General features: G+C 44.3%; 1 protein-coding gene across 20 annotated transcripts in view; it reads left to right on the forward strand.

The window, feature by feature from the left end:
• Positions 1 to 20,507, forward strand: part of KALRN (kalirin RhoGEF kinase) — a 615,365-nt gene that overhangs the window by 501,840 nt on the left and 93,018 nt on the right. For 3 of the 20 annotated variants that reach the window (XM_033132623.1, XM_033132615.1, XM_033132630.1), the window contains exon 1: positions 4,601 to 4,864. The exons of 13 other annotated variants lie outside the window; for them this stretch is intronic. In XM_033132623.1, coding sequence (XP_032988514.1) covers positions 4,780 to 4,864 — 85 coding nt within the window. In that variant the 5' untranslated portion in view covers positions 4,601 to 4,779. Of the gene's footprint in view, positions 1 to 4,600; positions 4,865 to 20,507 lie in introns of those variants that run through there. 4 more of the 20 variants (XM_033132596.1, XM_033132588.1, XM_033132641.1 and 1 more) reach the window with 3 other exon arrangements.

A 20,507-nucleotide genomic window follows, 5' to 3' on the forward strand; every position in this document is an offset into this window, starting at 1 on the left:
TTTTGAAAAATCCTGTTCCTGTAAATTTGAAGCGAACAATCCTAAAGGAGTTTCCTAAAGGAAAAATTTTCACCAACATGCGTCTGTTGGTGAGAAGGGCCGATGCCCGAGATTATGGTCCCGCATTACTGAAGCTGCGGTTAACTGCGGGGGAGAGAGCAGTCCAACTAGTCCCTGGTGGCAGGCCCAGCGTGGGGATATACCTGGCGCAGAATGTCTGCAGGCTGAGACCAGCAGGGGTTCTTTGGGGTTCACTGTTGTGGGGAATGGCGATACAAGACATAAACTGGACACATAGGCAGGTGGAACACCTCATTCATGTAAAATGGACTTTGACTGGAGGCATCTCTAAAGACAAACTGTGCCAAAAATAAGAATGAGACTCAGCCATCTCTTTGAAGATTAAAAACACTCTAAAGATATTGCCTCAGTGCAGGGGTTCTTAGCCTGAAGTTTGGGAGAGGGTGGGTGGGTGTCTGAAAACCCTGAAATTAGAAATATTCAACTGTCTTATGCAAAAAAAGAGGGGGAAAAAAGGAGTTTATCGGGAGTCTCAAAGTCCATAGATCAATAAGGATTTGGAGAAAAGTGTATTTATTTATTCAGATGATTTCAAACCTTTCCACACTCGCTCTCTCCCTCATTATCCCTCTCTCTCTCTCTCATCTCTTTCCTCCATGTTGGCCTTATTCTCAGGTAACTTCTTCCTCTGTGGTGATGACAAAGTGGCCTCCAGCTGCTTTAGGCTAACATTCTACCAACTCAGAAATCTTGGGGGAAGAGATTGCTGCTTTCCCAGTAGTTCTTGCTAAGGTCTCACAGTGTATGCTCACTGGCTGAAACTGGATCATGTGCTAAGTCTGAACCATTCCCTGTGACTGACTGGCCAAGTGCAGATCGTGGGCCCATCCTTGGAATGGAGGGTGAACCCAGGGAGGATTCGGCCACACCCAAAAACGTGTTCTGAGAATGGAGGAGGGCTGGTTCCTGAAAGAAAAATCAGGTGCTATTATGAAAAGAAGTGAGCGTAGATCACTGACAGATGGGGGGAAATCCTCTGCACTAGTGGTTCTCAAAGTGTGATCCCTGTACCAACGATATCAGCGTCACCTGGGAACTTGGAGAAATGCCAATGCTCAGGTCCCACCCAGACCTACTGAATCAGAAACTCTGCGGGTGGGGCCCAGCAATCAGTGTTTTCACTCACCCTCCAGGTGATTCTGAGGTACACTCAAGTTTGAGAACCACCACATGACACCAACGGTCCTCAAACTATGCTGCATATTACGAGCACCTGGGGAACTTTTAAAAATATTGATGCCCACCTGTGCCCAAAATTAATGACTCTGAGGCAGTGCTAGGTGGTTGGGAGAAGGGAGACCCAGGCATCAATGGTTCTTAAACTTGGTTCCACCCTGGAATCTCCTGGAAAGCCTTAAAAAATGCTAATGCCTAGAAGTTTTTAAAGTTTTCCTGATGATTTGAATAAGTGTCAGTGTGTAAAGCCATTTACCTACCATCCCCTCCAGATTGTCCCGAGGACATTACCTTGAAACATCTAGATGCAGGTCACAGCATTCAGGCACCTATTTTCTTAAATCCCTCAATTCAAAACTTGGTCAAATATCTGATGTTCATTCCCTTTCCTTTTACATTCAGGTGACTCTGTCCTAGTGGTTAGCTCCACAAGGGCTGGGATTGTTTTTGTTCACCAGTGCACCCCCAGTGCCTAGAACAGAGCCTGGCACATAGTAGGCACTCATAAGTATTTGCTGCATTAATGAGTAGGTCTGCAAACACTCAGTGCCCCAATGGTGTTCAAGACTTTCTTGTCATGTTGTACACATCGCTGGTCTCCTTCTGGAAGGCACATGAGGACAGCAAGGGGACTCTTGGGTTATTGGTGCCTAACCCCAGAGTGAATCTCCAGGAAGGCCAAAAATGTGTTGACCATATCAACTTAAGATAGATAGGTGTCCCTAGTGGTTTTCTGTTGAGTTGAGAATCGGATATATTCCTGGGTGACAAGGACCGGTGGAAACATGCCTGATGGATCTTTTTCACGGAGACTAAGACTACTTTAAGTCTACTGGTACTCTGATTTCTTAAGGAAGGGCTAGGTCTTTCTCAGACACCTAACTCACATCAGTTTCTGCAAGATGCTGTCATCAGCCCTTTGCAGAGGATTACTGCAGAAGTGATCAGTGTCACCTGAACAGAAAGGCCCAGAAGGAATATTTAAGTAAAAAAATAACTGGTTACTCACCAAGCAGTTTTCAAACATCTCTGAATTCCTACCAAAATGCCCCAAAAGTATCTAAAGAGGTGGGCTGAGTAGGTAAACCAAATATCTATCAACTCTTGTATCATAACCCCTGTACAGGGGATCACAAGCAAATAAGGTTTACTTTCACAAGGGCTGAAGGTGCTGGCCATTTTCTGGGCTTGCAAAGAACCTCAAAATGAGTTGTCTTTGGTGATATGGAAGAGAAAACTAGACAGTAGTTGGCTGTCACAGGTCGAACGGAAACCTGGGATAACTATAATCCTATAGTAATTCAAGCCGGCAAGATGAGACTGACCAGCAGTGAGGACAACCAGTGAGTCAGGAACATGGGGTACAGGCTGCATAAGCAATTTGAACTTTCATTTCTCTGTTTTGTACGTGGAGCACCAGCTACACATTTCCTGCTTAACACTGAGATTCTTCTATAATTCTTGCTAGGAGAGGCCAGCAGGGAGATGGCAGTGGTAGAACTAGAAGTTAGAGTTTGACTTTAGGTTCTGCTGCTTCTATGGGATGGAGCTTTTTAGAGTTTTTCTGTAGAGTTAAACCATCAAAGCCTTATCATAGAGTACATTTATTCAGTTTCCTCTGATGTCAAGAGGACCCTACCTTATAAGGTTTCTGTGTGTGTGTGTGTGTGTGTGTAAATGAGTTAATGTATAGAAAGCAATTAGGAAACTGCTTGGCACAAATAAATGCTGATACATGTTAGTAATTGTTACTCATTAAGTTGTGCTACTATCATATCATTTACTGAGCATCTACTATGTTCCAATCATGTGGCAGATGTAATGTATACATAAATAAGGCACAAATCTAAACAAAGTCCAAACTGAGAAAGGAAGCCCCAAATCCTAGTAACTCCTAAAAGTCTTGTCCCTTGGCTCTTTCTCTGCCAGGTATTGGTTACCTGCGTAATCAAGCTTGTTTTGTATTCCTCTCACAAACTTTCCTTTTTTCCTGATGAATGAGCCCTCCATACTTTATCACTGTCGTATGTTTCTAGCAATCCCTTTTCTCTAAATCTGGACACACACACACATACACACACACACACACACACATACACACGAGAAATGTCCTGTGCGTGATAAACACAGTGGTTCATGGGAAGGTCCAGTTGACGTGGCCCAGGTGGGCTTCGTGGCACGAGGAGGGATATGAGCTTGGTCTTGAAATATGAAAAAGATTTAAAGGAGAAAAGGATAGGGAAGTAAAGGAAGGGTAGATGATCTACAGGACGTGGTTGTGGGGTGGGTGAATGGAAGTCTTCCACCATAAATAAAATGTTTGGAGTTTCTCTGCAGGCGTTCACTCAGCTGGACTACTAAACATCTCCTCTCTAACAGGTACTTCCATGGATCTTTTAAAATTCTATTAGCAATCCTGTAACATACCGTGTTTCCCCGAAAATAAGACCTAGCCGGACCATCAGCTCTAATGCGTCTTTTGGAGCAAAAATTAATATAAGACCCAGTATTATATTATAGTATATTATATTATATTATATTATATTATATTATATTATATTATATTATATTATATTATATGACCTGGTCTTATATTATAGTAAAATAAGACCGGGTCTTAATTAATTTTTGCTCCAAAAGACGCATTAGAGCTGATGGTCCAGCTAGGTCTTATTTTCAGGGAAACACGGTAGGTATTCTTTTTCCTTCTTTTATTTATTCTTTAAATGATGAAATTGAAGATCATTAAAGTGAAGTAACTTGTCTAAGGTCAAACAGTTAATAGGAGGGAAAAAATAGCTTTGAATTTTGGTTTTATGTGTCCAAATCCAGAGTGCTTTTGCATATTGTTACCACCAGGGAGCCAATGGAAAAAAAAGGAGGCATTATTATTATTAGCATTACATATTAAAAGGAGGGAAAGAAAAGGGGTAGGTGAAGGTGAATTCAGTGCAGAGGAGGCTGTCCACGTTTGAAGACTGAGGGGAAGAAGAGGGAGAACCTGTGAGAGAGAAAAAGCATTATTGAGTCCTGACCCTAAATCTGCTCTTGTCCCATGGGCTTGGGCCTCATCTGGTTGTATATTTTAAAGCGAAGCTAATCGTGGTGGCCTTTGAGGAGAGGAAGTTGCCCAGAAGAAGCACCTGTTTTGTGCCAGGGTCTGTGTGAGAGACAGACCATCCTCCCTAGGCTTGCCCAGTGCCCACAGCCACCGGCGGCGTTGCACAGGCTGTGGGCCACGCTGCTGGCGGCGACTCCAACAAACAGCTGGACTTTGGAACTCCGCCCCCCTTAGGCCCTCCCTCGCCACCGGGGCCCCTCCCCTCCTCCCCAAGGTGGCTCAGGCTCCCAGAAAGTCAGACCGAGGCTTTAGTGCGGGGAGAGGACGGTGGGGAGGGAGGGAGCGGGAAGCGAAGGAGGGAGCTGGCTCCAGGGTTGAGGCACTGAAGTTTCCTGCCCCCTGCGCTGCCACCCGCTGCTGGCGCCCCGGGCCATGCGGGAGCGCTGGGGCCGTGTGACAGCATGAAGGGTGGAGACCGGGCTTACACGCGAGGTCCCTCTTTGGGGTGGCTCTTTGCTAAGTGCTGCTGTTGCTTGTCGTGCAGAGGTGAGTGGCTGTCGGCGTTTGCGCCTTCTTTTAGTCAAAGACGGGCGGCTGAATACAAGGTGGGGGGGTGGAGACCCCCCGGGGTGGGAGAAATGGGGAAGGGGAGTGGGGGTCGGCAATAGGAGAGAGTTTGCGCTGAACCGCTGTGCATTTCAGTTTCCCCGGCAGAACGCAGTCTCGGTCTCCCTCTCTTCCCCTCCCCCCCACCCCCCTCGGTGAGGTTCTAACTTGGATGCGGCGCTGCAGTTTGGAAACTCAGTTACTACTTATCAGCGGCTTTGGATGTCTGGGCGCCAGCCTGCAGCGGGGTGGGGTGCGGATTCGGGAGACGGGGAGAGGGCACTCCGAGCTGCGCGTGTGATCCCACAGTGGCAGGGCCACACTTCCCTGCTCATTTACATATGGATCTCAGCTTCGGGATTAACCGATGACTCCTAGCTATAGGAATGTATTTGACACTTGTCTCTACACCAGCAACTATTTTTGCCAAGTGACAATTTTCTTTGGGGGCTGCAGCGGCTTTTCTCTGCGTGGGCTTTCTCAGGCCTATGTGGGTTTGCAGCTCTGGGCCAGAGTTTGGCTCATTAGGTAACCAAGAAGTCTCTATGTACCCAATTAGCACTGAGTTTAATTATTCTAATTTTCATGTTGTTGAGGAGACTTGCGGGAAGCAACTTGTTTTCCCCAAATCAGCCTACAAAACAAGATGGTGAGAAGGATCCCAGAGGGAAGGTTATCAATTTTGTAGCCTCTCCTGAAAAAGAAATCCAATTTTCCTAGACAGAGTTAGCAGATGTTGCTACAGCTGTCATGTCACTTTAACACTTCAGTTTGGAGGTTGAGGGGAGAGAGATTCTGGTTCTGTGTGGTTAGAGGTGAGACTATAGCCTCTCCCTTGACATTTGCCCTTTTTAAGTGTCATCTATCGGACCTGTTGCCTCCACCCCCATTATAATGCCCCAGTCTGTCCTCATTCTTGTGTAACAAAGTCTGGCTGGAACTTTCTCTCTGAGTTACTGATGAATAAATTTCATCCGAGTAACCGTTCATCATCTCCTGCGCCACACACACACATCACGGCCCTGACAGATTCTCCTTCCTGAGCAGATATAAGGCTACAAAAACTAATACATCTGAAGGACATTTCCCCAATTCATAAATGTTCATAATCCCAGCATGAGATTCTCTCAGTCTCTGCATTTAATTAGAACAGCCCGGAACTGTGTGGCTGCCAGCTCAAAAAGCCAGAATTCAGAGGGGGAAGGAATCTTAGGGGGCCAGGGACCCTCACCAAAATCTAAGCCTTTAAAACCAAGGCTGGGAATTGAAGGAAGGGGGTATTAAAAGGGAGAGGAAGCAGGAAATGGCCAAAGGGAATCTGGTGGGTGGGTTTGCTCTGCTTTCATGGTGAAGGGTTTCCAAGCAGGATTTCTGGGGAGTCCGTTTCCTGTCCAAAGTCAGAATGCAGGGACTTGGGTGGCGCTTGTCCAGATGTGTGGCAGCCCAGCTTCCCTACAGAGTAATTCTCCCAGGGTCTCTCTCCTCCTTGCTTTGTTTGTGAATTGCCCTGCTTGTCCCTCTGTGCTGTGGCCCAGGAAGGGGTGGGGAGCCTGCTTGGGGCGCCTGCTGGGCTGCCTCCAGCCTGCAAGACTGGGAAAGCGGTGGCTGCAGGCTCTGTGGTTTGGAGAGGGGGCGTGGGAGGAAAGGTGGTGTGGAAGGAGCCGGAGCCAGAGGAGACTGTAGACCTACAGCTGAAGATAGAACCCAAAAGGCCTGAGCAATGAAAGCAGCTTTAAAGGGAAAAGGAGGGTAACAGAGGTGGGTGCCTTGTTACCTTCTGGGCTTGACTCCTTACTTTGTCCTAGATCTGAAACATGTGAAGATGGGAAGCTGGGGCTCGAATATGAGAAAGATAGTGGGGGAGGTGACTTAGGCACCTTTCAAGGAGCTCCTGGCTGGGGCTGGCAGGGGGACAGTGCTGTTGGGCCACCCCTCTGGGGCGCCTTAGTCTGCTCTAACAGAAAAGAGAGATCTGAGTCTCCACCCAGCCTTAGGCATCTATTCAGAAGCAGATTGAACTGAGGTCTTGTACTGAGCTTGAGTACATTGCCTAGAGCCCCAAAACTGTCTGGAAAAACCTCGCCCCATTGCAACACAGAGAAGGGCTCAGGGAAGAGTCCGAGAGGCTGACTAGAATGGAGGGCATCGCAGCCAGGGAGGTCTGCCTCCCTGTGCAGTTAAACCAGTTTCTCTGGATGTCCACACTTAATGCAATTGAAAGGCAGCTTCTCCTTTTAAATAAAAGCAGTGTGTTATTTGGTCTCTAGCTCTTCTCCTGAGAGAACTTGGATCTTGTCTACTTCTCCAGTAGTTGCACTTTGAACCTAGTGGGTCAGAACCCACTACAATGGTTCCCAACTCAAAGGGCCTTCACTAACTGGCTTCCAGTCACTTGGGATTTAAAGGACATCTCTTTCTAAAATCTGAGGAAAGGGAACCAAGAGGAAGTGGAATGTTCTGGTTATTTTTGACGCAAAGCTAAGTGAGGCATCCTGGACTTTCTCGGGTAAATCCCAAGCGGTTGTAATTGTTAGCACTAGGGTAAGTGTCAAGGATTTAGTGCTGTACCTGTGTGGCCTTTGAATACAATATTTAAGAAAAATACTCAATGAAGTTAGTTGAGCTTGTCTTTTGATTCAGAAAAGTGAGGACAGCAACTATCTATTTTTCTTTTCCAGTTTTGGGTTCTATTGAATATGAGTGTAGTAAAGAGGTTTGATGAAAGGTGGTCTTTCTTCCCTACCTTGAAATTGGTGTTGAAGGGCAGGAAAATGAAAACCAAGGGTAGGATGGAAATAGAGATCAGGTGAGAAGGAAGAAAGACAACAAATATATTTATAACTGCCTTTTGGGGAGTAAAAAATCGTGAGATAATGGCATGCATATGTCTGAAGGGTGATTAATCACTGATGTCACACTCTGGGAAGTTTCAGGATTGCTTTGGCTTCTGAGACTTTCCTGTAAGCCTCAAGCAGTGGGTCAGTTCTGGGTTCTTCTTTAATTATCTTAAAATTTTAGAAAGCAGCTTGTTTCAGAGTGACAAAGGGGATTTCAGATCACCTGGAGTTTGTGACTTCTTAAATCACGGAGCCTAGAGATCTTTCTGACCTTGCTAGGTGGAAGCCAGCTTTAGAACCGTTAATTTTCTAGTCAACTTGTAATTCCTTTGAGTATGTGGACACAAGTCCCTTCTTGGAACGCTTTCCTGATTACCCTCACCCTCTGCTTCTCCACAGTGTGTGCGGGATTTATGTATTCTTCTTTATTGCTGCATCATGGTCCTTGCGTCTCAAGCACATGCAGTGTCCCCATTTGCACTGCAAGAGAGGGCCCAGCTCAGGAGTCTGAGTATCTCAGAAGTAAAGAGATGAAGGGGTGGTGACTTACCCTGGAGGAGATGCTGGGATCACATTCCCGTGGCCCTTTCACACGGGGGCGGTTGGGTTCCCGCTTAATTCCGACATCGTGGAGTGTGAGTGAGGGTTATGGGGGTTCACAGGGCATCACAAGTCATCCTCATCTATATAAGCTTCTGTTTTCTTACCTTTTCCCAGAATCACTAAGCAGAAACCTATGACTTCAGGTGAATGTCTCTTTTTTGGCCCCTAAATTAATCCAGCTCATTTTCTAAACTGAATTTAATGTGTGAAGCCATGCTCGCAAGTTCTTTAGAAAGGTGTTGGTAACCTCAAAGACGAGCCCTCGGGACATTCTCTATTGTTTAAGTCACCACCCAACAGACAAAATCTTTGGGACCATAATGCATACCCTTTTGTTTCTTCACTTTCTTTTATTTCTTCATTTTCTTGGAAGTACCTTCACCACAATGAAAATTGAATCGACCATTTAGCATGTATATTTTTCCAATATATCTCTTGGTTTTCTCTGCCGCCCAGGGATATACTGTAATCTGGCGAGAATTACCATACATACATACTGTCCCCAAGCCAAATGCTATGCTTCTCTTCCCGTATCTGATTCTCTGCCTGGGGAGTAGTAACAGGGATATCAGTTATTGCCTGCATAACTGTACCGACTGCCAGTCAGAATGTAGCCCAATAGAAATGGGAGCTTATGGATTTGATGGGATGATGTGGAGATTGGACACTGAAGCCAAATGTCCCTCCTCTGATACAGCTGTGGGTCCAACGATCCCTGGTAACACTGTAGACATGTCACCCTCATGGTTCCATGTGCTACAAGGTGGTAAGTCCTAACTTGGAACAAAAAGGTAACAATTCAGACTCTGTGTTTTATGCAAACTAATTTAAAAGCATTTTTTGGTTTGTTTGTTTTTTTTAATAAAGCAAGTGAACACTGGGGATTCCCTTCTGCGCCCGGACAATATTGCAGGCATTCCTTACTCTGGAGCAGTGTTGTTGGTCTTCTGTTTCCTGATGGTCCTCTGGAGAGTCTTGATGCTGTTCTCTTCTGCCCTGAAAACATTCCCCATGCTTTTGAAGTGCTGCTTCTCTTTCAGTGAGTGAGAGGCTGCATGGCCTGCCCTCTCCTTCAAACCAAACTGCAGGCTTTTCCTCAAGGAGGCTCATAGAAAAACACATGGCTCTCAAACCCAAGGTGGGCTTCTCAAGCAGGAGGGGCTAAATCATGGCAAGTTAGAACTGGAAGGCACCTTAGAGATCATGTACGAGATCTCCTTTTCTACAGAAGGAAACTGAGATCCAGCCGCTTGGGAGCGGGCTCAGAACTAGAACCGGTTTCTGTTCTCTTTCCTCAACTCCATTGTCTTCCTGGGTGTGTGGCTTCCTTTACTCTGGACAGAGGCAAGGCTGACCCATCTGAGAAGGGTGGAGGCAATCCCCAAGCTGGAACCTGGGTGTTGACTATGAATGATTTGTAGTTGCAGGGGGTAGGGGGGGTGCCTTCATTGTCCACAGCCATTTGGACTGGACCTGCCTGGTCTGCTCTGAGGGGCTGTTCTGTCCCGGGACCACAGAAGGCAGGTATCTGTCTCTCCCAGAGCAGCTTGGACACATGGTCTTAAAAAATACCTGTTTAGATTTTCCCCCTCTGGTTCAGTTTAGTTCAGAGTTACCTTTTCCCCCTTTCTTTCTTGTCCCTTTTCTTGACTTGGACCCTTTCAGGTGGAAATGAATCAATAAAGTGCATTCCTATCATTCCATCTTTGAAGGGCACTGGTTTTTATGCAACGCACTGTGTTTTAATTCATTTGAGAGAGATCTATGTGCTGCCTGCCTGCCAGCCCTGGGTTAGGTACTGGGGGAGAAGGGTGGGGTGGTCAGAATGACCCCAGTGGGCTGTTCTGAGATGAGGCACATAAAGGGCTTAGCGTAGCACCAGGCATGTAAAGTGCTTTAAAAAGGCTTGTTGCTGATGGTAACGGTGATTGTAGTGCTACACAGCGAGCCCGTCCTCTGGGGACACCTCAACAGCTAAACTTGTGAGGGTTCTCTAGGAGGTAATACTGTAATTTAATGGTCCTGGTTCAAACCATTGTCAGCCGTGCCTCGATGCTGTGGAGCTGTCACTGGGGTAAAGAAAGCTTGTGATCTAGAAGTATGACGGCTTTTCTTTCTTTTTTTAATTAAACCAATTTGGAAAGGGGAAAAAACACAGAATACTTCTCGTATTATAATCACTGTGTGTTAACATAAAAGAGCATTCGAAAGAAGACACTGGCAAGAAATCTAAGCAGCTAAGCATTCCTCTGAGAGGAAACACAGGGTACCAGAATTGGAGAATAGCTTCAGTAACTTCACTTCCCGAGAACCTATGCTGTGTAAGAAGACCCCACTTCCTCTCTGTCTACCCCTTGGCTCTGGCTGACAATCTAACGAAAGGCGTTTTTCTGTTCACTCCAGCCAAGATCAATTGCATGTCCCGGTCTTATTTTACTATAATATAAGACCCGGTATAATATAATATAATATAATTAATTAATATAATATAATACCGGGTCTTATATTAATTTTTGCTCCAAAAGACGCATTAGAGCTGCTTGTCCGGCTAGGTCCTATTGTTGGGGAAACACGGTATCTTCTGTGTTCCACACAGATAGGGGTGGGGCATGGGTAGTTTGGCTCTCCACTTAGTTCATACAGTGAATAATGGAGCACATCTTTCCAGGTTGACAGAAACTTCTATGTTGGACTTCCTGGAAGGAAGGGAGCCCTGGTTACACCTGCAAGGCAGCTAGAAGGCTGCCAAGTTGGTCTTAGCCGGGTGAAATGGCAAAGATCAGAGTGACAGAACAGGTTGTTCCACATTCTTATGGCTTTCCTAGGGACTACAGTGAGGAAACTGTCAAACTGAAAGGAAGGGAAACCCCTTCTGCCCCTAGGTTGAAACAGTACCTCGGAAAGCATTTGTTTCCAGGCGTATCTGCTTTTCCTTGGTGTGGAATTAGTTGTAGACATGTGTTTGTTCTTTTAGGTGTGTAAAAAAAACCTAGGTTTTAGGTGTGTAACAGGCTCTCAGGCCACTCCCAATTTTTTACCAACCCCCCCCTCCCCCCCCCCCCCCCCCCCCCCCCCCCCCCCCCGTGCACCTTTAGAATCCCCATATTGCTCCTGTAGAGAAAGGATGGCTCTTTCACCATCCAAAGAGGAACCATGCTTCACTGTTAAAAAGAATTGCAAACACTCTGCTTCTGCACAGATTTCAGGTCTCAGTTTTACACCTGTATGTTGGCTCCTCTTCTCTCTCTCCTTACAGGCGAAGTTCTCCAAGTGTAGTCGCCAGGGAAATGTGTTAGAAATGCGGATTCTCGGCCCCAGGGGCACAGAAACTCTGGGGTGGGACCCAGCAGTCTATGTTTTAACATGCCCTCTAGCTGGCTTCTTTGCTTTAATTTTTTCCTATTCTCTTTCTTTCCTCTCTCCACCCTCCCTCCCCGTCTTCCTCCCTTCCCCCAGCTCCAGCAAAAGCGTTCTATCAGGGAAGGCTTCTGTTCCCCCAGGGCCTCTAGCCTGGAGAAGTGTAGAGAGAGCTCCCCTCCCCCCCAGTTCACTTTCACTTGCCAGGTGGTTGGGAGTGAGGAAGGTGGAGGCATTAGGTTCCGTGAGCTCCAAAACCCCCAAGGGTCCAGTAAGGGAATTTGTTGTGTCTTTCTTTCCATTCAGACACCTTTGCTTTTATTTTGTTTTCCTCATTACTCTTAAAGCTAGCTATGCTTACTATAGAAAACAAAAATCAAAAGTTAGGCAAACAAAGACCATAAAAGCCTTAACTTTTATAGCATAATCCTAAACCACCTAGAAACTACTACTTAACCACTTAATCTATCCCTTTCTCTATGTTTATCCCCTTTTAGAATAAATAGGTTCGTAGCTTATATCCTGCTTTATAACTTGCTTTCACTTAATCTTCTGCACATCTTCCCCTGTAGATGCATTTCCAGGATATTTTTTAATGGCTGCCAAGTGTTTCATTGTGGATCAGACTTAAACTTGATAGTTCCTAGTACTGATTCAATATAATGGTGAAAAGTTTCATGGGACGGGATTCGGAATGGCCCTGGATAAAGAAATAGATCTTTCCCGAATCAGACTATATAGACAAAATGATTCTTGTCTTGGGGTTTACATGTCTCCACTCCCTACTTCCACCTTTCCTTTCTTCACGTTGTATGATTTACGACCCCAAGAAAGGACCTGTCTTCCTCAGGAGGTCAATATACACTGTGGCTAGAGCCACAGGTGTTACCCCTCTCATTCTTTTCTTACTTACGTGGTGTTAGGAGTTTCCTCACCCTTGAAGCTTCTGATTGTACGGTCGTTTTCATTGAACAAGTCCAAGAGTTTTGTTTTGTTTTGTTTTTGAGACATACCTTAAAAGATAGGTCATTTTTAAATTATTGTAAGTAGGAAAGAGAGCCTTGACTATATTTTCCTGCCTAGCAAAATCATACATACATATTGGCAAAACATTTGGAAATACAGATAAAAGAAGATAAAATTCCATTAGCTAGAGATAACCTTATTAACACTTTGAATATATTTATGTGTGTATTTGTTTTTCAGAAATATGATATAGTAATATTACAAACTTTTTTTACGTAACATATTGAACAACTTCTGTGGCATTTTTATGGATGCGTTCGGTGATCTGCTGAAGCCTGTTCAGCTCAGGTTGGAATTTTTAAATATTCAGGATTTCGATAGCAGACTGGTACGCCATTGTAGCTTGAGATGAGCCATAGTGGGGGCATTTATACTGAGAAAACCACCAAACACCACAAATCAAGATTTCTTTTGGTTTTATTTAGAGTGGTTTATCAGCATACCACTAGATGCACATTTTATCCTGTGTAAATATGGTATGTTTTTCTTTTCAATCTCCATATTTTTGGTTGTTTCTAATTTTTGCTATTGTAAACAATATTGTAATGACCATTCTGATAGTTAAGCCTTGCCATACACCCATAGTTACTTCCATAGGATAAATCCCTAGAAGTGAAGTTCCTGAATCAAAGGACATTCGGACTTTCAAGACTGACTTGTTGCCAGTGACCTGGCAGTTTCACACCCGGCGGTGTACTGTTTTTTGTTTTAAAAGGATTTATGAGCAGCATCCTCTGGGACGAGGAATTTCATGTGTCTCCTACTGTTTACTTCTGTTTACATTTTCGGAATTAACTTAATTCTTTTTATCTAAGGAAATGCCCAGGCTGAGAGTATGATAAACTAATGCCTTTGATTCTTAGGCTGATCTGCAGGGTATAAAAATATATTTTGTGGTTGTTCTGAACTGAGAGGCGATATATCATGATGATTAAGAGCTTGGACTCGAGCCAGAATGAGTGAGAATCCCAGCTCTGCTACTTATGTGTATGCAACTTACATAAACTCTTTGCCTCAGTTTCCTCAACTGGTTTTAAAATGAAGATGATCATGGAATCGAATCATGGAGTCTTTACAGGGCTTAGATTAGTTGACATATATGTAAGTCATTTAGTATTGGCACATGGTAAGTGCTAGGTAAGTGTTAGATTATTATTAGACTTGAGTTTATAGAAGTCTCTGTGGTCCTGTGCCAACTGTCACATTCAAATGATTTCCTTAGTCACTTAATCATATGGGAAACTGAGCTGAGCATTTTTGTGTGTATCCCCCTATATACGAGTACTATGTGGCAGATATTGGACTAGTGACCGTAGAGAATATGTTTCCATGCCCCTGAGGGTCTTGCAGGTTAATTTGAGAGCTGTTCCTTAAGTATGAAACAGTAAATAATGAGGAGGGAGAAAAGGAAAATAGTGGCTGAAGACAGTAAGAGGAAAGATGCTCCAAAGTCCGACCTAATTGCTGACTAAAATCATTATGCAGAAGCTGATGAAAATACAGCAGCCTAGAGTGATTTGGGAGGACTTCTCTGGAGGGAGAGAGAGAGAGAGAGAGAGAGATACCTCTGGGCCTAAAAGGCTGGAAGGGATTTTTTTTTTTTTAAGTAGTGAAAGAGTAGTTTATTAGAAGAGATAGCACACTCCAAAGACATAGGAGTGGACCTGAGCAGTAGAGAATGGCTCAAAGGCCCAAGGTGGCATTATTAGGAGAAAAAGTACACTCCAAAGAGTTTGGAGTGGGCCGAGCAAACAAAGAGTCTCAAAGGCCAGGAAGGGATTTTTAAAGGGCTGAGGAGATAGTGTGAGCAAAGCAGCAGGGACGTGCACGAGACCACAGAAGAAAGCAGGTCAGACCTGCCTTCTAGAGCTGCACTGTCCAGTTCAGTAGCCGTTAGTTGAGGACTTGACATGAGGCTAATCCAAATTGAGATGTGCGGTAAGTATAAATTACATACCAGATTTCCAAGACTTAGTACAAAAAGCATGTAAAGTATCTCAATAATTTTTATATTGATCGCATGTTGAAATGACAATATTTTCGAGCTATTGGGCTAATTGCAATATATTAAAATTAATTGTACTTGTTTGTTTGTACTTTTTAAAGTGATTACAAGAAAATTTAAAATGATATACGTGGCTCACATTTGTGACTTCCATTGTGTTACTACTGGACAGAGCTATCCTAGATTTTATAGACCATGATATACTGAGGTACCAGAGTAGAAAGTTTCCAGCTTTGTATCCTTTTATTCCATTCCAGGACCAATCCAAGGCCATCCTTCCAGCCCTCTCCACAATTCCAAGAGAATGGTGGTCTTTTGATGCTTAAAGATGTCCACAGGCCTTCTCGACTGAAATATTCAAGAAACGCAGTTACACATTTTCCTTTCTCAGTAACATAGTTGTGAGGGAACAAGTGGGGCTTAAATTGTAAGTTTGTACAGAGCTCAGATCAGCCAGCTTTTAGGAACATAATGAAGGAAACTCCTGAAAAGAACAGTGAACAGGAAGAGAAGGATAATGTGCTACCGTTTCCCAACTCTCTAACCTCTTAGCTAACTGACTTCACTCCAGTTCTGCCTCTTTACGTGACATAGCCATTGACCCTGCAGGCTCCAGGGTCGAAGGAAAAAGATGAGGCTGTGTGGCCGTGTGGGGTGCCCACTGCTCTGACTCCTGGTTGAACTTGCGCAAGTTTCATTTTGTCGTTTATCTGAATGATGTTTTGTGTGTCCAACTATGTCATTCTGAACCGTATTTTTTCATCCTCATTTTCGTCCTCATGAAGCATTCCTGTGTGCCTGGTTGAGCACAGTGCTATCCAGGTTGCTGGAACCATCTCCTTATTTGTCTAGGGAAAGCTGTATATACAACATGCCTTGATTACATATCATAGAACACTAGACTCGTACAGCATCCCAGATCATAAAGATCTCAGTTTTGTCCATGAGAAGAGCACTTTGTAAAAGAGAAATGACTTTCCTGGGGTCTCAATTGGTGATTAGACATTCTGTCTGTAGCATATGGCTTGTATATTTGTAGAGAAGGAAGTGAAATGTATTACTACAATAGTCCTGCCTTTTGTTTGGGGGAATGAGGAGGGCAGAGGCACTGGATCGTCTGTAGGGAGGCGCAGCTCTATGGCAGGAACCTAGGGGGCAGGGGACCTCAGTGAATCGGAAATCACTCTCAGGTTCCTGGAACTATGTCCTAGCCGCCTGCTCTAGATTTGCTCCCATAGAAATCTGTACCTCAGTGGCCACTTGCATCTGGTGTTTCTAAATGTCTGGAGGAATTCTGGGGGAACTTTACACTCTGAAATCATAGCCGGCTTTCCAGGACCTAGAGCTGAGGGCTAGGTCCCACTCACTGGTCCTGATGAAATCAGGGTCTGCCCCACTGGCCCAGTGTCTCCAAGCAAGGCCAGCCAACACAAAGGACCTCCTTAGGACATCTCAAGAGACCTTCGTGTGACCTTCCAGGCCAGATGGCTGATGAAGCCAGGCCTGGATAACCAGTGTGTTCCAATGTAATCAGGGTCTCATGAAGCCTTCCCGTAGAACCCAGAGAGGTCCGCCACACTTTTCTGGGAGCCTGCCTTAAGGTCTTCTGGACAGGTCAGCTCTGACTCTTCCAGGACGGGGGTATAATCAGGAATCACAGCCAGTGAACAAAATGGACATGGCACTGCCCTTATAAATTTACAATTCAGAGGGGACAGCAGATCTCTCGCACACAGACTTTCTAAGTGTTCTCGAAGGATGCTATGAGAATATCTGTTGGTGGGAGGTGGAATTTAGATTGAGGTCATAGGGATCCTGTCTGAAAAACTGACATAAGTACCAAAAGTCTTGTTACTGCCATTCTTCTAGCCCTCAAGTAGATATGATTTACATTCTGGACCGAGTTTAAGGAGTCTTTCCAAAAGGTTTCACTAGTTATTATAGGGAGAACACAAGGGAGGTAGAATAAAAGAAGCATAAAGCCAGACAACTTCATGGAGTTCACATTTTTGGTACTTACTTGAGCTGGCTTGCTTCAAGAGCTCGCGTGTTATTCTTTGGTCCATAAGCACCCGAGGACCTAGTACTCTGTCCACGAAGGATCATTGCTGAGGCCCTCATTTCCTAATTCATGACCTGAGTGCTGATCGAGCTGTCATATTCCTACATATTTTGATACTGGGATCCACATTAAAAGGGCCAGATTCCCACACACCATTCCCCACCCAGAGATTTCCCACCTGGCACTGGTGTTTGCGCTGAGGCATTGACACGATACACCACTAATCGTGCATGACAATGGGTTGCTCCTGGCAGTGTTGTACACTTGACTACTGTATGCAGGACACTGTACTCAACGGCCTCTGAGATCTTCCCCAATTCCCATACCCACAAAGAGATTTAAAAAACAGAGACGATCCTATTGGTGTACGTGGATTCTGCATGAAAGCAGAAGACCTCAATAACCTTTTGAGGTTTTTGTTTTTTCCTGCATTTTTAATTTTTAAGACCCTGTTTCTTTGTGCTTTGGTTTGGAAATTATACCTCCTTCCCAATTTAACTTGCATCCTAACCACCAACTAGAGCCTTCCTTTAGAGTGTAAGCAGCCAACTCTATCCAAGTGTCTATGGCTCTCCTCAATCAGCCAGTTTCCCAGCTCCTTCCAGTGAGGTGGTCAGATCTAAATTTAACTGTGACCTTCTGTCAGCATATGCAAGCCAGGGCTGCAAGAGCAAAATCAGAGCGGGACTGTTCTCAGGGTGTGTGTGTGTGCAGGAGTTAGAAGAGAAGGTGGGCAAAGCCACCCAAAAGGCCAGATCAGACCCCTGGAAGGAGAAGAGGAGTTCAGGGTGTAGTCATCCCAAGTGACTACTGGAGTTTATCCTAGCTTGGCTGGGTCCCTTGGAGAAACGCAGCCAAATTCTCCACCCTCTCAGTTTTCTCCCACTGTAAAGTATTCATGACGTAACTCACCTGGGTTTGTAATTACCATGGCTCCCTGCCAAGCATTATACCACAATTATGTGCTCACTCTTGTCCCTTATTCCAAAGTCACAATCCCAGGTTTATGAGGTACAATGTACATATTGTGTTGTATGGATTTCAACCCTTCTTTGGTTGTCTGGCTTGCATCTTTTTCTGTATTAATGGGGACATATCTCAGAGACAGGACAACGGCAGCATCTGTCATTCTCTTATGGCATAACTTTGCACATTTTTATACTACAAATGTATAAATGCAAAGTAAATAAAATTTTACTTTGTAAACTTTAGCTTATTATAATTTAGTCACGCCTCCCATTTGTATTTATAGTCATGATTGGCATCCTACACAGTAAAATTCATACATACAGAATGTGACATATATATATGACATTTTTAGAATAGCATCAGATTATGACTCAAATAGGACAATGTTCATTTTTCTGTTTGATCTCTAACAGTTAGAGGCAGGATTGCAGAGGCTGCCTTGAATGTATGTATCTTTCAAAACTGCCCTAGCTTACATTTGAGAGAACCAGATCCCAAAGCTTCTAGAGCTGTGATTCTAACATTCTCTGAAAATGCCCAGGTTAGTATCACAAACAAAGACGTGAGTAAGAAGGGAACGTGGGCCAGTTGGAGTTGTTGTGCTCATCTGTCTGTCACTTTCTGTAAATAAACTAGAGGGTTTTTGTGGGCAGTTCTCTCTTTAGCTCGAGTGTGTCAGGGAAGGGCATGAATTGGGGGGGTCAGGCTGAGTTCCTGGCAGCAGCACTTTACTAAGTTGCGTTAGTCTAGTTACTTCACTTCTTTACGCTAATTTCTTCATCTGTATACTTGGGAAAATACAGGCATTTATCTCTAGGGTGTTTGTGAGGATTCAAATAATAAAAAAGTGTGTGTATCACCTAGTATAGTTCCTGGCTTCCTGGCATGTAGAACGCACTCAGTAAATGCTAGCTTACGAACAACAATATTCTCTCTCATTAGCAGATATTTCTCTGACTTATAGGGTGTATAAGTCAGAAAACTTATAGTTTTAGATGAACCGTGAAGTGGAATGGGGGATTAGTGAATATTTTTCAAAGCTGTGCAGGAAAACAGACTTGTAACTGAGGCCTCTCATCACTGGCCTTTTGCCCAAGTTTTGATCCCTGGGAGTGTCCCCGTTCAAAACAAGTTGCTGATCTAGTGGGTCATGGAGTTGATTCACGGTGACAGTTGAATTAAGAAAGAGATCAAAGGTCTCCTCCCTACACCTGGAAGCCAGTGTGTTGGGTTCTTACGCAATTCTTCAGCAGGCCACTACTAAAGACTTTGATATTTATTCTAGGTCTCTGCTATTTAGAGTATAAAAGTGTGCTCTCCCACACGTGCACGCCAAACAATGCTTATGCTAAGTGCTTTGGCGACACAGGGTTTATCCTGTGTCATTATCTTGTATTCATGTCCAAAGTTGATCATCTTGGATATGTTCCTTTAATTACTGCAATTATCTGCTGTGTTCCAGTAAATATCTGATCTGCCATTTACGGCTCACAAATTTCTGTTCTGTCATCAGCAACCAATCAGAGCTTGTGTTTAGTAAGTACATCTATCACTTTTAGACAAAAACAAAGAAACTTGACATTTTCATTAAATGTTTTATGGGTTAGATTTAGATTACTTTGTCCAATAGTGAAACTCACTTATAGACCTTCATGTTCGGTGGGAAGGAAGAAGTCAAAAGTCTCCAAAATTGACTCTCTTTGAGCTTGTCTATGCTGAGTCGGGTCATGTGATCATCCTTGAATTAATCCCCGTGGCCCAGGGAATAAAATATTCTGGTTATTTTAGGACCCACCCCTGGGGATGGGGGTGGAGACTGAGCAAGGATAGGGTTTCAACTCGCAAAGCTAGAAAATCTGGGTGCTTTTATGAAGGAGAGAGAGAGAAATGGGTGCTGGGAAAGCAGCTAGAAGGCGTCCTCTCTGTTGCCCTGTGGGCCCTTTGTCTAATGAGAAACTGCAATGAGTTTAAAGACGACTGAAGTCCCTCTGCCTCTTCTGTTGTATGTGCTCACGGGACAGGATGCCCAGCTCTTCCAGAGGAATGAGGAAAATGTGTGTAGGGAAGGCCTTGTCAAGAGGTAACATGGGGACTGGGTCTTGACCGGTCCGGAGGGATGTTTTTCATCTAAGAAATAAGCAAAGGAAATAGCATGAGGAAGGACATGGAGCTGTGGCTGAGAATGGGGAGTCTATGGAAATGATGAACAGATAGCAATTTACTATGTGGTGCTATCGTATCTTCTTTGGTCTTCAACTTTGGGGAGTCAGCCTACACATTTCACAGATGGAAAGACTGAGGCTCAGAGAGATGAAATTATTTTCCCAAGAGCATGTGGTTAATAAGTTGTGTTCTGGTGTCCTCTCAATAGTCTGCTGTCTCTCCCGCTTACCCTGCTGCCCAGCTAGATTCTGATTGTTGTATCAAGTTCTACTTTTCTGTTTTATTACTATAATGGAATCTGGTACAATTCCATATTGTGTCCCTGAAACTATGGGATGGGTTAGCAGTTCCAGAAGCAGCTTGTCTTTGTGGACTGTTTTATTTGTATATACAGAGGGTGCCAAAAAAATATATACACATTATAAGAAAGGAAAACTGTATTAAAATTGTAATACTCAATACATACCAATAACAAAAGATGAATACAAGTCACGTTTGACTTCTGCAATTACAAGAGGTGCTCAAAGTGGTTACCATCAGCATCCAGACACTTATGATTAC

This window comes from Rhinolophus ferrumequinum, chromosome 2 (genome assembly GCF_004115265.2).
Source record: "Rhinolophus ferrumequinum isolate MPI-CBG mRhiFer1 chromosome 2, mRhiFer1_v1.p, whole genome shotgun sequence".
Lineage (NCBI taxonomy): Eukaryota > Metazoa > Chordata > Mammalia > Chiroptera > Rhinolophidae > Rhinolophus > Rhinolophus ferrumequinum.